The sequence below is a fragment of the Natator depressus genome, chromosome 4, assembly GCF_965152275.1.
Source record: "Natator depressus isolate rNatDep1 chromosome 4, rNatDep2.hap1, whole genome shotgun sequence".
In the NCBI taxonomy this organism is placed as follows: domain Eukaryota; kingdom Metazoa; phylum Chordata; order Testudines; family Cheloniidae; genus Natator; species Natator depressus.
The window spans coordinates 54,347,767-54,364,045 of NC_134237.1; the positions used below are offsets into that span (position 1 = coordinate 54,347,767).

The 16,279-nt window shown below is 42.6% G+C and overlaps 1 protein-coding gene across 6 annotated transcripts in view; it reads right to left on the reverse strand.

Annotated features, from left to right (window-relative positions):
• Positions 1–2,478: 2,478 nt before the first annotated feature.
• Positions 2,479–16,279, reverse strand: part of ANAPC10 (anaphase promoting complex subunit 10) — a 76,030-nt gene continuing 62,229 nt past the window's right edge. For 3 of the 6 annotated variants that reach the window (XM_074950938.1, XM_074950937.1, XM_074950936.1), the window contains exon 5: positions 2,479–4,040. In XM_074950938.1, the coding sequence (XP_074807039.1) occupies positions 3,810–4,040 (231 nt within the window). In that variant the 3' untranslated portion in view covers positions 2,479–3,809. Of the gene's footprint in view, positions 4,041–5,897; positions 6,056–14,141; positions 14,605–16,279 lie in introns of those variants that run through there. The other 3 variants (XM_074950939.1, XM_074950940.1, XM_074950941.1) reach the window with 3 other exon arrangements.

Below are 16,279 nucleotides of genomic sequence, written 5' to 3' on the forward strand. Positions count from 1 at the left end.
TGCAACAAATAAATGCAAGGCCTGATCGCCCAAATGAAACAACATCAGGAGAAGTGATCCTTCTCAGGAGGAAGCTACGTTGAAAAGATGATGAAAGGAACATGTCTGAACATGCAGGATCTTCAGGTTGGTAAACTTTTTTCTTTCATACGTCTTTCTTTTAGTTAAATAAAACAATTTAATGTCTGTCTGGTGATGTTCCCCTTCTAATACAGCATGGCAAGAAAATCCTCCAAATATTAAAGATTAATTTGTTGAATTGGAGATAGTTCACCTCCCAATGACTTCATAAATATCTGCTTCAATTACTTTGGTAAATGAAATAACTAACAATCATTTATTTTCTGATATAGCTGTAAAACTAATCTGAAAAGTTTTCAAAATAAATCACTGAAAAAATGTATAGCGTGTACCTTCTAAAAATGAAACCTACATCTATCTCTGAGTTGTGAAGAATATGTATTAAGGTTATAACAACCAACAAGAATGCACTTTTATGTAGAAATCCATGATTAAATCAAGTCTTCCTGACTAGTGATTTAAATCAAATCCACCCTGGTGGCAGCATACTCAACAAAGTTGGAATCTGGCTAAGACACCAAGGCTGATGCCCCATTCCACTGTTGCATGAATAAAAGTTTTCCGCTGTGGGGGCAAATCCTGCCACCTATGTGGCATGGAACCATGGCTAACCCTCTGCAGCTCCAAGGACAACGTCTGGCTGTGGCAATGCAAGAGCATATGGAACAGGACTGGGCTGTTAGATTTGATACTACAGAGTCTACTGGTCACTGCCCTCTGTTGAGCAGCAACACAAGCGTCTACAGCCTAAAGCCAGAAGGGTCTGATTTTCAAAAGTGTGCTAGTTAGGAGCACAAGTCCCATTGAGTTTCACTGGAACTTAGTTCATAGTTCACTTCGACACCTTTGAAAAATCTCACCCATATCTCATCCAGGCTCATCACAGTGTTCACTTGCAGCCACGAAGTTGCTCTACAATCCATGGGGATGATTTATACAGTCAGTGCTGATTTTCAGGATTTGTCCTTTTCGAATGGGAATTAAGAGTGGGGAAAGAGATATGTTAATGATGTACGTAATAAAACATAACTTGGTATGACTATAATACACTGCAGAATGCTGCAAAAGAAGTTTCCTGAACCTAAGGAACTGTAAGTGCTGCAGAATATGTGTTCATGATTACCTTTAAAGGAGCTGTGAGGCCAAGAAGGGTAGCTTTATAGCACATAGTAAGGATGCATTCTGCACTCTAATTTATTTTCCATAAATTTTTTTCAAGAGTTTATGAAATATTTTAAGGGCAGTGCATTTTTAATAAATATATACCTCTCTCTTGACAACTATTAATTAACTGTTCATAAAATAACTGGATAAGTTTGCCTAATCTGTGAGAGAAAAAGTAATCTGTAGAATAAGAAAATGGAAAGAAAAAAGTATGTTGCATCCCACGGTATGTTTGGCATCTTTGATATACTGAACTGAACAGGGGTGCAGAGCAAGTATTTGACACTAAATGTAATCTATGTCACTGGCTGAAACTTGGTGAATGACAATATTACCTCATTTACCTACCACTGAAATGAATGGGAGTTTTATCTTTGGCCAAATCCAGTTTTCTCCTGAAGTCAATAATAATAATTTTCTTTTCTTTGTCCATGGTTTGCATCCAATCTACTACTAAATAACTGACGGGACTTATGATTGTGAACAATAGGTGGGTTCTTTAGTAGGAATAGTAGCCTGAATTCAGGACTGGGGTAGGAACATGCCAATCTGGTGTTTCTAAATTACTGTCCATTTCATCCTTTGGGATATTAGATTCTTTTGGTTTTCAACAAGCATGCCTCTTGCCTATCATTATTTGTTGAGTAAAGAGCTATACATGTCACAGAAGAAGAAAGTATCCCTATGTAAGGGACTGCATATTTTAAAGTGGCCGTCTCCTGCAAACAAACACCTACTATGAAGCATGAAATCAAAAGGACTACCCCTAGCAGTTTGCACCAAAATCCATAGTACGTGTTTGCAGTAAGATAAAGCACATAAAAGCCCTGTTTTGAGTCCCACACTAACCTTTGGGAGTTATTGTTCTCAGAAAAGAAAATGTATTTTGTATAAGACAACGGCAAAAGGGAAAAACAGTTATCAACAAGAATACCGAGCTGCCCTCCATACAAAAGGCTATAATTTTGTCAAGATATTTTAGGAACATCAGAACCCACAAGTGGAATTATAGACCTTAGGTCTAATCCAAAACCCACTGAAATCAATGGGTATCTTTCCACTGATTTTAGTGGGCTTGGGATCAGGTCTGTAATGGGGAAAATTCATTCCTAATGTTACTGCACTAAAGGCAGCAGAGTTCAACCAGAGGTTAATTTGCACTTTTATGGTAGCACATTTAATGTAATATACAGTTACATAAAACTGATCTCAATGTTACATTTCTGATCCTCCTTTGTTTTACCTCCCTGTTCCCTTCACTCCTGTGCCTTCTTTCCTCTATTTTCTTAGTCTCATATTTTCACCCATATTTTCTTAGTCTCTTCTCCCTTGCCCATGCTTCCCAATTTAATTTTAATTTGCAGTGTGATTTTCAAATGTTTCCTAATTTTGCTCCCATTGCAATCAATAGGAATTTACCTGTGTGTTCTATTTTTTTTTTTTTTTTGGAGGGATGGATGGAGGTGGATAAATGATGACCGCTTTTAAAAATTCAACCCATATATATCGGATTTTAAAAGGAAGATTGTTAGTTTTCTGGTCTCCTTTTTTTTTAATCACAATGTAACCACCAAACAATAACAATGCAAAAAAAAATTAAAAAACAAGATTACATGCTTCTATTAGTTATAAGTAGGCCATGCACAAGTTTGTCGTTTGCCTTGTGGCGTTTTTTATTTCAAATGGCTTATCTTTTTTCTTCTAAGAAACTCCATAACTTAAGTATAACATTGCTCAGACTTATACAGATTTTTATTTGAATTCCTACTATTTTATGTGATCCATGGGACTTCAAAGGGTGCCAGGAAGCAATGCTAAGGAATGTTGCCTGTGCATTCCTGGCATGTCTATTGTTACATTAGAATGATGTAATGGTTATATCTGTAAAGACAGGACAATATAAAATACAGTTAGAAATATTTACTTTCCTTCTAGATTATCAATTCTTTTTCAGTTATACAGAAAAATGAAATCTACATCGAGACCTATTAGAATAAAAACTCAGTTAAATACATTTCTCACCAGAAACAAGACATGCACAATACCACAGTGAAGTCCTTTCAAAGACACAAAGAACCCTCTTAAAAGAATGTACATCCTGTACCCAGAGAAAAATACAGTAGTAATAATCCATTAAAAATACACCTAATTAAAAATACAGCTTTTTTGGACTGACCCAACCAAAATATGAAGTCATACAATGAAGTATTCTAACGCATTATCAACAAATGGAGAAACCACCTGGAAAAAAAGAATATACATGTTACGTGCACCATGATTATCCATTTCATAGCAAATGAAAGGAGAAAGTTCTTTAATACATCTTCTGAAAATCTAAAAACCTCCTACAGCCTTTGTAAATACAATTAACAGAAAATGTGACTATCGAAAGCAGATTAGAAATCAAAAAACAGTGCAACTCAAAACGGATTAAAGTTACACACAAAAAAGTTAAAGTATATATAAAGAATTCCACAAGAATAAGACCTGTCAATATAACCGGAAAAGATATTTGAAACAAAGCTGATGACAAAATCACTTTAATTGTTTCTTCATAAGATGATTCATCTTATAGAGCGATACATCATGAAATCAATTGTTGTACATCTAGGAAATTTACCAATAGAGCTTTCTTCCACTGGGGTGTACACTTTAATTTGTCTCATGTGAGTGTCTCTTCCATTCTGATGATTGGCTAAAACAGCAATCTGAATCATAAATGTTCGAATAGGCTTCTTATGAGAATCAGTTAAAGGAACATGAATCCAACCACTCGGTTCCACTAATTCAAGTTGCTACAAAAAAAACAAAAACAAAACACAAACCGTTTTAATCCACTTAACATGAATTACCACAAATATTTAAAAAATCTGCTCTATAGAACATGTCAGATTTATCTACATTTGAAGAAATGCAGTTTAAAAACCAATTTGAAGAAATGCAGTTTAATAGTTCAAGCTAAATTCCCTGCTGGTGTAAACAGGTGCAACTCTATTGATTTCACTGGATTTGTGTATGCATTCCCCAGCTGCAATTTGCCCTTTAGTTGATGCTTTGCTAACTTAAAAACAGAAAATATCAGTAAAAAGATGGATATAAAAAGTTAATATTAGTTAACTTAGTAAAAAATGTTAAATTAAAGCAACATGGTTCTAATTCTCACATGTAATACACGTATCGGAAAGAAATTGGGACAAAATGTCAATCTATAAAGCTTCTTTCAATTTGTTTTAAAATTTTGTTCCAGCCAATCTGAACTCTCAAAGGATGGAATGAATACCTTATTTGGATTTTTACATAAATCCACAAGAAGAAGTGAGGATTCCAAAATTCCACAGATTTTTGTGGGGAGGGAAGTATAGCAGAGACTGAGGATAGGTGGAGGATTTCATGACGACATGTAATGTGCTATCTGCCAAGTTCCATGACTGGTGTCTCGGCATTCCAGTGTAGCCAGTTAATCAGATCTTGGTATGACAACCTCCATTTTAACTTGGCATTGACAATAAATGGAGTAATGTGCAGTATAGTCGTTTTTCCTCTAATCCTACAAAAGCTGATGTCAAAATGCGCAAAGAGTTATCAGTCAAAGTCTAAACCATGTCATCTATGGTCAACATGTGGAAATGGGGCAAGATGCTATGTAAAAAGTTGGGGAACAACTTATCTTGTAGCTACCCATCCTCAACAAAGCACAACTCAAAGAACTATGGAAGAATGTTCAGTGCAAAGAAGTTCTGAAGTAATAAATACTCCAGAAGCAAGCAGAATTCACACTGCTAAGCAAATGGAGGTCTATATTACTAGCATGTTTCCACTGTGGATGATTTGTGTTTTCAGTAGCTCAAGAGTACTGGCATTCTCCTGAAAATGTTATGTGAATGTTAACCCCAATATGCATTAAAACTTATATTTTGTTCTGATAGGTTTTCCACAGACAACACATAAGAACTGTTTCACAGTAGCAGCCGTGTTAGTCTGTATTCGCAAAAAGAAAAGGAATACTTGTGGCACCTTAGAGACTAACACATTTATTTGAGCATAAGCTTTCGTGAGCTACAGCTCATAAGAGCTGCCACTTCAGAGGCACTGCTGAACAGTCTTGGGCAGGGGGAAGAACCCTAGACTGTCCTTGTAATGTTCAGAAACAACTGAACCAACATAAAAGCTTTTAGTCGTTATTTTATTTATCTAGATTTCAGATAAAACCCACTCCTGCTAATGGTTGTAGGTGCCCTAACAAAACCTTCACAATATGATAAACACAATGAAATCTTAATAGCCAGCCAGACACCTCCTTTTCACTACTGCATCTTAGTGGCAAGCATGTTTTCTGCCCTTTCTAAAAACTCTATAAAGCAAACATATTTTGCACATGTAACTTTGAATTCTTTGCACACACCAACTCAACAATATATTATTAGGACAATCCAGCATGGGGAAGCTGTTCGCGGCAACCTAGAAGTCAGTTGGGTCACACAAAGAATTCCTGCTGTCACCAGGCTGCACAACATATAAATGGTTAGTTGTTAGAAAAAAAATGAGTAAGTGTCATGTCCAGGAGGAACGCCACTCGGGCATGCTTGAGTGCCAGCTGGAAAATAAATAAATTCTCTCTGTCTTTTATGACAAAGATTTTGTTGTAAACTCACCGAGATTCCATCTCTGTGGAGTCTTTCAGAAACTGTCATTCCACTCCTGGAACTGTTTGGGGGAGCTTATCTGAGAGATCATCTCTGAAAAAGCTTGCTTTTGTGGTGATTCTCTGTTTGTGCACCCGCAGCCAAAGACTAAAGTATAAATGAAGGTGCTGAAGCCATGAAAGCAAAGATTTTAAATTTCATTTCATACTGGCCCAACACAGAGGAAAAATATATCACCGCCTGGTCTGTCTGCTGAATCCCCAATTTGAGATACATCCATTTAGTTCAGATATAATCTTCACTGTTGTGGAAGCTACCATTCTATACGCTCAGGGTCAAATCCTAATTCCACCTTCAGATCTACAAAAGGCCACAGTCAGCAGAACTGGAGAGTTTCTACAGTGCAGAGGAAGGGTGTGTGTGGGTGTACATATAAAACTGTGTAAGTGTGCACATATACTATATGCAAAACACTATGTTAGAGGAATATTATGGCTGCAAAGTCAAGCACTCATGTTAGGAAATGCCAGAATTAAGGTTGCCTGTGCAATCTTAATTCAGCCCCCTTGTGTGAATGCATTATGACAAGTCTTTGTAATTACATGATCACATACTATTTTTTCCCATAGGACCTGTGTCTCATGCAGTGCACACGAAAGACCTGCTCTAGAGATGAATCAGGGGTGTATAATGAAGATGACTGTTGTCTGTAGGATACTTACCTCATTTGTTCCAGAAGTTGGAAGGTGTGTAGGAACGAGGCAGGGGATTACAGGAACAAAATGGAGGGTCGCATGGATAAGGCAGTTGAATGCTGATTTGGGGAAGTGGATTCTGCTCCTGCCTCTGCCACAGAGATCCTGTGTGATGCCTGGCAAGTCATTTAATCCAAACTTTTCAGAGGTGGTCACTAATGATGAGTTCCTCAGTTTCTGGGTGCCAGACTTGAGATCCCGTGGTCTGATTTGCAGAAATCTGGGGCACTCACAACTGCATCTTAAATCAATGGAAGCTGGGCTTTGAACACATGAAGTGCTATATAATACGAAGTGCTTTGAAAAATAAGGTCCTAAGTATCTCAAATTGGGCCCCAAATTAGTGGTTACTTCTGACATAAATCCCTCTGTGCCTCAATTTCCAATCTGTAAAATGGATACAATAATGCCCACCCCTTCCCCCATCTCAGGGTTGTTGTTAGGATACATTGTTTATGAAACACTCTCATGCTACAGTGCTGAGCCCCATCAAAACCCATGAGGAAATCAGAAGAAAATAAAATATTGAACAGCTGTCATTAATTGAGCACAATCCATTCTGTGCACTGAACGAGACAGGAGTCCTGTGGAAAAAACAGTGCACGAGGGGGCCAAATTAAGGTTGCACAAAAAACCTTCATTCTGGCATTTCCTAACTTTTCAGTGCTTGACTTTGCAACCTTAACATTCTTTGAATGTAACTTTGTGTATAATGTTGTAAAGTTTTCTAAAACCAAAACTGACACTCAGAAATGTCAATTTCAATTCAACACTCAGAGCCAGGGAGCCTGCCAGCTCTGGGTAGCCCTGGCTGGAGCTGTGGCTCTCTAGGCTGCTAGACTCCTTGCTTGAACCCCACGGTCAGGGACTTCCATGGATTCCAGACTACTGTGCCTACAGGCTGCCCACTTGTGGGGTAGGGCCCAGACCTATGGGCCCTGGAAGCCAGTCCTAGGACTTCCAAGCTCCCAGCACTGCAGCAAGGACCCTGCAAGCCCTGAGAGCCATGGCTTGAGCTATCACTCAGAGCCCCAGGAGCCTCCCTGCTACAGACCAGAGAAACCAACAGCCTAGAGTCACAGCTCAAACCAATATGACCCAGGCTGCTTCTGTGGAGTGAGCAGATCTGACAGCCCCATGACTCCCTGCCACACAGCCTAGCAACACTGGGAGTTTCAGCTGCAGTGGAGGTTCCTAGGGCAGCTGCCACAGAGCAGGGAACCTGCCAGAATCATGGTACCTGAAACAGAGAGGTTCACCATGGAAACCTGCCTGGGTTTCAACTAAAGTTTTGTCAAATCTCTAATAGATTAGACTAAACATTTCGCTTCAGCAAACTGACATCTCATTAGTCTGAAAATTTCTCACCAACTCTACCCAGCCAGTCCCAATCTCCACTCCTCAGGCCTCTCATTCCAGTCTCAGTCTCCTTGCCCAGCAAGTCTTAGACTCCCCCTCTGGACTTCCCATCCCAATATCCTCACTGCTCCAAGTCCCAGTCTCCTTGCCTAACCATTCTCAGTTCCCACCTCACCAGCTCCTTGTCCAAATAGTCCCAGTCTAATCCCCCACCAGTTCCTAATCAGATCCATTTCCCCCCACCACTTTAGCCTCCAATCACCTTCCCTGTCCCCGACCTCTTTGTCTGTTCCCACTATGTCCCTATCTCCCTCCCCAGGCTCCCATTGAAAATCTCATTACCCCACCCCCTTGTCCCAGTCTCTTGGTCGAGCCAGTTCCAGGCTTCCCAAACACCCCAACTTCCAGTCCCAATTTCTCGCTTCCCCACCCATCAGTCTCCAGTTGCAGTCCCTTCCCTCCTCCCCCAGGGTCCTTGTCCCAGTCTCCTCTCCTCCTCCCCTTAGGTTCAGATCTTGTCCCCCCCTGCAGTCCAATTGGGCAGCTTTTTCTTCCATGCTGCCTGGGGCCCAACAGGCTCTCAGTTCAGGTGCCTGGACCCAAACTCAGCATGATGCACAGCAGCCCAGAGCTGTGATTGCAGGGAAATCCTTCTCAGTCCCACGCATGGAGCATGCCCAATGCAGACAGAATCTCCAGGGAATTTAGCTGCTAAAATCTAAGAAACCTCTACTGAATATGTGCTAACTACAATTTTTCACAGGCTCATAACTTTTCCAATTTTGGACAAATGTTCATGAGGACATGAGAAGGCTCAACCCTGCCACCAGTGCACCCTCCCTAACAAACTTCAAAGCCCTGCACCAAAGCTTGGAGGTGCTAGAACTTCTCAGTGAAGTGGCTGTAAAAATTTTGTTAACACAGGCAAAAAAAAAAAACAAACAAACAAAAAAAGCATTTCCCCCTAATCTTGTTCTTAAAAACAGTAACTATTTTAGCTGAAACTTTGTGGACAGAAAAAAAGTTCAGCCTGAGGCAAACACCTACCACAGACAACTTCAGGCCAAGCGGTTAAAGTTTGGCAAAAAAGCTATGAGAAACTGAAAACTGGCTCTTATAATGCTATATAATAAGTAATATAATGTAATAAAAAGAATAATAATATAAAAAGTGTCAGGAAACCTTAACTATAGGTGTCGCTAAAGCTCCGCCTATAATAAGAATTTATAGCTGTTAACCTGTCTCAAATGACTTCATTGTCAACTGTATTATATGTGAGCAATAAACACCTATTCATATGTTCTATTTCAAATCAATTGTGCCAAGATTATAATTCCCTGGGAACCACTGAGTCACCAGCAAAAGTCCATTGTAAATGGCATTGTTGTATATTAAGTGATTTCCTATAATTTTTTCCCCAGATGCAGGCCATTCACTAAATCAGATTTAAACAGCTTTTCATCACAAAATTAAATGCCTTTGGGCAATTTTAAAATGTCTGCCAGAATGACTAATTACATAACAGATTAAAAAGAACAAAAAAGTTAAATCTGATTTTAAATCTATTTAGGTGTGTCTCACTGAAATATAAAATGAAATAAAAACTGAAAAAAAAACAGCAGTTACAAATGTTGATTTTAAATATTTTTAATTCAGTGCATCTCCTCCATCTCTTTCTAACCTGTTCTACAGTGTACTGATTGAAAAGATATTTGAAATATTAAAATTTTTGAGATGGTTGGCAGTTGAGAAAGTATAAGAAACAAGAACTAAAATAAACACACAGTACAAGGATATAAAAATTAAATGGCAGGTCAACCTCACTGCTTTTGTCCTTTTGTATCCTGCTCTATACCCTGATCAGTCTGTCTCTTCTGTCATCTTTGCTTCCAAGCCATCTCTGATTTTTCCCATCCACCTGCTCACCTCTGCCTACACTTTAGAGACACATATGTAATAGCAAAAAATTAAATATATCAGAAGCAGGAAGCCTGCTAAACAACCAGTGGGCCACTGGACAATCGAGATGCTAAAGGAGCACTCGAGGACAATAAGGCCACTGCAGGGAAACTAAATGAATTATTTGCATCGGTCTTCATGGTTGAAGATGTGAGGGAGATTCCCAAACCAGAGCCATTCTTTTTAGGTGACAAATCTGAGGAACTGTTCCAGATTGAAATGTCATTAGAGGGTTTTGGAACAAATTGATAAACTAAACTGTAATAAGTCACCAGAACCAGATGGTATTCACCCAAGAGTTCTGGAGGAACTCAAATGTGAAATTGCAGGACTACTAACTGTAGTCTGTAAACTATCATTTAAATCAGCTTCTGAACCAAATGACTTAAGGATAGGTAATGTGACGTCAATTTTTAAAAAGAGCTCCAGAGTTGATTCTGGCAATTACAGGCTGGTAAGCCTAATTTCATGACTGGGCAAACTGGTTGAAATGCTAGTAAAGAACAAAATAGTCAGACACATAGATGAACATCATTTGTTGGGGAATAGTCAACACAGTTTTTGTAAAGGGAAATGATGCCTCACCAATCTACTAGAATTCTTTGAGGGGGTCAATAACCATGTGGACAAGGAGGACACAGTGGATATAGTGTATTTAGATTTTCAGAAAGCCTTCAACAAGGTTCCTCACCAAAGGCTATTAAGCAAAGTAAGTAGTCATGGGATAAGAGGGAAGGTCCTCTCATGGATTGGTAACTGGTTAAAACATAGGAAACAAAGGGTAGGAATAAATGGTCAATTTTCAGAATGGAGAGAAGTAAATAGTGGTGTCCCCCTGGGGTCTGTATTGGGCCCAGTCCTATTCAATATATTCATAAAAGATCTGGGAAAAGGGGTAAACAGTGAGGTGGCAAATTTGCAGATGATACAAAACTACTCAAGATAGTTAAGACACAGTCAGACTGCGAAAAGCTATAGAAGGATCTCTCAAAATTGAGTGACTGGGCAACAAATTCAATGTTGATAAATGCAAAGTAAGGCACACTGGAAAACATAATCCCATCTATACATATAAAATGATGGGGCCTAAATTAGCTGTTACCACTCAAGAAAGAGATCTTGAAGTCATTGTGGATAGTTCTCTAAAAACATCCACTCAGTGTGCAGCGGCAGTCAAAAAAGCAAACAGAACGTTGGTAATCATTAAGAAAGGGATAGATAATAAAACAGAAAATATCATACTGCCTCTAAATAAATCCATGGTATGCCCACATCTTGAATACTGCATGCAGATGTGGTTGCCCTATCTCAAAAAAGATGTATTGGAATTGGTTCAGAAAAGGTCAACAAAAATGATTAGAGATATGGAGCGTCTGCCATCTGAGGAGAGATTAATAAGACTGGAACTATTCAGTTTGGAAAAAGATAACTAAGGGTATGTCTACACTACGGAATAAGGTCGAATTTATAGAAGTCGGTTTTTTAGAAATCGGTTTTATATATTCGAGTGTGTGTGTCCCCACAGAAAATGCTCTAAGTGCATTAAGTGCATTAACTCGGCGGAGTGCTTCCACAGTACCGAGGCTAGAGTCGACTTCCAGAGCGTTGCACTGTGGGTAGCTATCCCACAGTTCCCGCAGTCTCCGCTGCCCATTGGAATTCTGGGTTGAGATCCCAATGCCTGATGGGGCTAAAACATTGTCGCGGGTGGTTCTGGGTACATATCATCAGTCCCCCCTTCCCTCCCTCCCTCCGTGAAAGCAAGGGCAGACAATCGTTTCGCGCCTTTTTTCCCCGAGTTACCTGTGCGGACGCCATACCACCGCAAGCATGGAGCCCGCTCAGGTAACCGTCACCGTATGTCTCCTGGGTGCTGGCAGACGCGGTACTGCATTGCTACACAGTAGCAGCAACCCATTGCCTTGTGGCAGCAGACGGTACAATACGACTGGTAGCCGTCATCGTCATGTCCGAGGTGCTCCTGGCCGCGTCGGCTGGGAACGCCTGGGCAGACATGGGCGCAGGGACTAAATTTGGAGTGACTTGACCAGGTCATTGTCTTTAGTCCTGCAGTCAGTCCTACTGAACCGTCTTATGGTGAGCAGGCAGGCAATATGGATTGCTAGCAGTCCTATTGTACCGTCTTCTGCCGAGCAGCCATGAGATGTGGATGGCATGCAGTCCTTCTGCACCGTCTGCTGCCAGCCAAAGATGTAAAAGATAGATGGAGTGGATCAAAACAAGAAATAGACCAGATTTGTTTTGTACTCATTTGCCTCCTCCCCCGTCTAGGGGACTCATTCCTCTAGGTCACACTGCAGTCACTCACAGAGAAGGTGCAGCGAGGTAAATCTAGCCATGTATCAATCAGAGGCCAGGCTAACCTCCTTGTTCCAATAAGAATAATAACTTAGGTGCACCATTTCTTATTGGAACCCTCCATGAAGTCCTGCCTGAAATACTCCTTGATGTAAAGCCACCCCCTTTGTTGATTTTAGCTCCCTGAAGCCAACCCTGTAAGCCGTGTCGTCAGTCGCCCCTCCCTCCGTCAGAGCAACGGCAGACAATCATTCCGCGCCTTTTTTCTGTGCGGACGCCACACCAAGGCAAGCATGGAGTCCGCTCAGCTCACTTTGGCAATTAGGAGCACATTAAACACCACACGCATTATCCAGCAGTATATGCAGCACCAGAACCTGGCAAAGCGATACCGGGCGAGGCGGCGACGTCAGCGCGGTCACGTGAGTGATCAGGACATGGACACAGATTTCTCTGAAAGCATGGGCCCTGCCAATGCATGCATTATGGTGCTAATGGGGCAGGTTCATGCTGTGGAATGCCGATTCTGGGCTCGGGAAACAAGCACAGACTGGTGGGACCGCATAGTGTTGCAGGTCTGGGACGATTCCCAGTGGCTGCGAAACTTTCGCATGCGTAAGGGCACTTTCATGGAACTTTGTGACTTGCTTTCCCTTGCCCTGAAGCGCATGAATACCAAGATGAGAGCAGCCCTCACAGTTGAGAGGCGAGTGGCGATAGCCCTGTGGAAGCCTGCAACGCCAGACAGCTACCGGTCAGTTGGGAATCAATTTGGAGTGGGCAAATCTACTGTTGGGGCTGCTGTGATGCAAGTAGCCCACGCAATCAAAGATCTGCTGATATCAAGGGTACTGACCCTGGGAAATGTGCAGGTCATAGTGGATGGCTTTGCTGCAATGGGATTCCCTAACTGTGGTGGGGCCATAGACGGAACCCATATCCCTATCTTGGCACCGGAGCACCAAGCCGCCGAGTACATAAACCGCAAGGGGTACTTTTCAATAGTGCTGCAAGCTCTGGTGGATCACAAGGGACGTTTCACCAACATCAACGTGGGATGGCCGGGAAAGGTACATGACGCTCGCATCTTCAGGAACTCTGGTCTGTTTCAAAAGCTGCAAGAAGGGACTTTATTCCCAGACCAGAAAATAACTGTTGGGGATGTTGAAATGCCTATATGAATCCTTGGGGACCCAGCCTACCCCTTAATGCCATGGCTCATGAAGCTGTACACAGGCAGCCTGGACAGTAGTCAGGAGCTGTTCAACTACAGGCTGAGCAAGTTCAGAATGGTGGTAGAATGTGCATTTGGACGTTTAAAGGCGCGCTGGCGCAGTTTACTGACTCGGTTAGACCTCAGCGAAACCAATATTCCCACTGTTATTACTGCTTGCTGTGTGCTCCACAATATCTGTGAGAGTAAGGGGGAGACGTTTATGGCGGGGTGGGAGGTTAAGGCAAATCGCCTGGCTGCTGGTTATGCGCAGCCAGACACCAGGGCGGTTAGAAGAGCACAGGAGGGCGCGGTACGCATCAGAGAAGCTTTGAAAACCAGTTTCATGACTAGCCAGGCTATGGTGTGAAAGTTCTGTTTGTTTCTCCTTGATGAAACCCCCCGCCCCTTGGTTCACTCTACTTCCCTGTAAGCTAAGCACCCTCCCCTCCTCCCTTCGATCACCGCTTGCAGAGGCAATAAAGTCATTGTTGCTTCACATTCTTCATTCATTCATCACACAAATAGGGGAATGACTACCAAGGTAGCCCAGGAGGGGTGGTGGAGGAGGGAAGGAAAATGCCACACAGCACTTTAAAAGTTTACAACTTTAAAATTTATTGAATGACAGCCTTCTTTTTTTTGGGCAATCCTCTGTGGCGGAGTGGCTGGTTGGCCGGTGGCCCCCCCCACCGCGTTCTTGGGCGTCTGGGTGTGGAGGCTATGGAACTTGGGGAGGAGGGCGGCTGATTACACAGGGGCTGTAGTGGCAGTCTGTGCTCCAGCTGCCTTTGCTGCAGCTCAACCATACACTGGAGCATACTGGTTTGATCCTCCAGCAGCCTCAGCATTGAATCCTGCCTCCTCTCATCACGCTGCCGCCACCTTTCAGCTTCAGCCCTCTCTTCAGCCCGCCACCTCTCCTCCCGGTCATTTTGTGCTTTCCTGCACTCTGACATTATTTGCCTCCACGCATTCGTCTGTGCTCTGTCAGTGTGGGAGGACAGCATGAGCTCGGAGAACATTTCATCTCGAGTGCGTTTTTTTTTCTTTCTAATCTTCACTAGCCTCTGGGAAGGAGAAGATCCTGTGATCATTGAAACACATGCAGCTGGTGGAGAAAAAAAAAGAGACAGCGGTATTTAAAAAAAGACATTTTATAAAACACTGGCTACACTCTTTCAGGGTAAACCTTGCTGTTAACATTACATACATAGCACATGTGCTTTTGTTACAAGGTCGCATTTTGCCTCCCCCCACCACGTGGCTACCCCCTCAACCCTTCCCCCTCCCTGTGGGTAACAGCGGGGAACATTTCTGTTCAGCCGCAGGCACACAGCCCAGCAGGAATGGGCTCCTCTGAGTGTCCCCTGAAGAAAAGCACCCTTTTCAACCAGGTGACCATGGATTATATCTCACTCTCCTGAGGATAACACAGAGAGATAAAGAACGGATGTTGTTTGAACGCCAGCAAACATACACTGCAATGCTTTGTTGTACAATGATTCCCGAGTACGTGTTACTGGCCTGGAGTGGTAAAGTGTCCTACCATGAAGGACGCAATAAGTCTGTCCTCCCCAGAAACCTTTTGCAAAGGCTTTGGGAGTATATCCAGGAGAGCTGCGAATGCCAGGGCAAATTAATCCTTTCACATGCTTGCTTTTAAACCATGTATAGTATTTTAAAAGGTACACTCACCGGAGGTCCCTTCTCCGCCTGCTGGGTCCAGGAGGCAGCCTTGGGTGGGTTCGGGGGGTACTGGCTCCAGGTCCAGGGTGAGAAACAGTTCCTGGCTGTCGGGAAAACCGGTTTCTCCGCTTGCTTGCTGTGAGCTGTCTACAACCTCCTCCTCCTCCTCCTCCTCTTCTTCATCCCCAAAACCTGCTTCCGTATTGCCTCCATCTCCATTGAAGGAGTCAAACAACACGGCTGGGGTAGTGGTGGCTGAACCCCCTAAAATGGCATGCAGCTCATCATAGAAGCGGCATGTTTGGGGCTCTGACCCGGAGCGGCCGTTCACCTCTCTGATTTTCTGGTAGGCTTGCCTCAGCTCCTTCAGTGTCACGCGGCACTGCTTTGGGTCCCTGTTATGGCCTCTGTCCTTCATGCCCTGGGAGATTTTGACAAAGGTTTTGGCATTTCGAAAACTGGAACGGAGTTCTGATAGCACGGATTCCTCTCCCCATACAGCAATCAGATCCCGTACCTCCCGTTCGGTCCATGCTGGAGCTCTTCTGCGATTCTGGGACTCCATCATGGTCACCTCTGCTGATGAGCTCTGCATGGTCACCTGCAGCTTGCCACGCTGGCCAAACAGGAAATGAGATTCAAAAGTTCGCGGTTCTTTTCCTGTCTACCTGGCCAGTGCATCTGAGTTGAGAGTGCTGTCCAGAGCGATCAAAATGGAGCACTCTGGGATAGCTCCCGGAGGCCAATACCGTCGAATTGTGTCCACAGTACCCCAAATTCGACCCGGCAAGGCCGATTTAAGCGCTAATCCACTTGTCAGGGGTGGAGTAAGGAAATCGATTTTAAGAGCCCTTTAAGTCGAAATAAAGGGCTTCATCGTGTGGACGGGTGCAGGTTTACATCGATTTAAAGCTGCTAAATTCGACCTAAAGTCCTAGTGTAGACCAGGGCTAAGGGGGGATATGATAGAGGGCTACACAATTATGACTGGTGTTGAGAAAAGAAATAAGGAGGTGTTATTTACTCCTCATGACAAGAACTGGGGTCACCAAATGAAATTAATAAGCAGCATGTTTAAAACAAACAAAAGGAAGTAT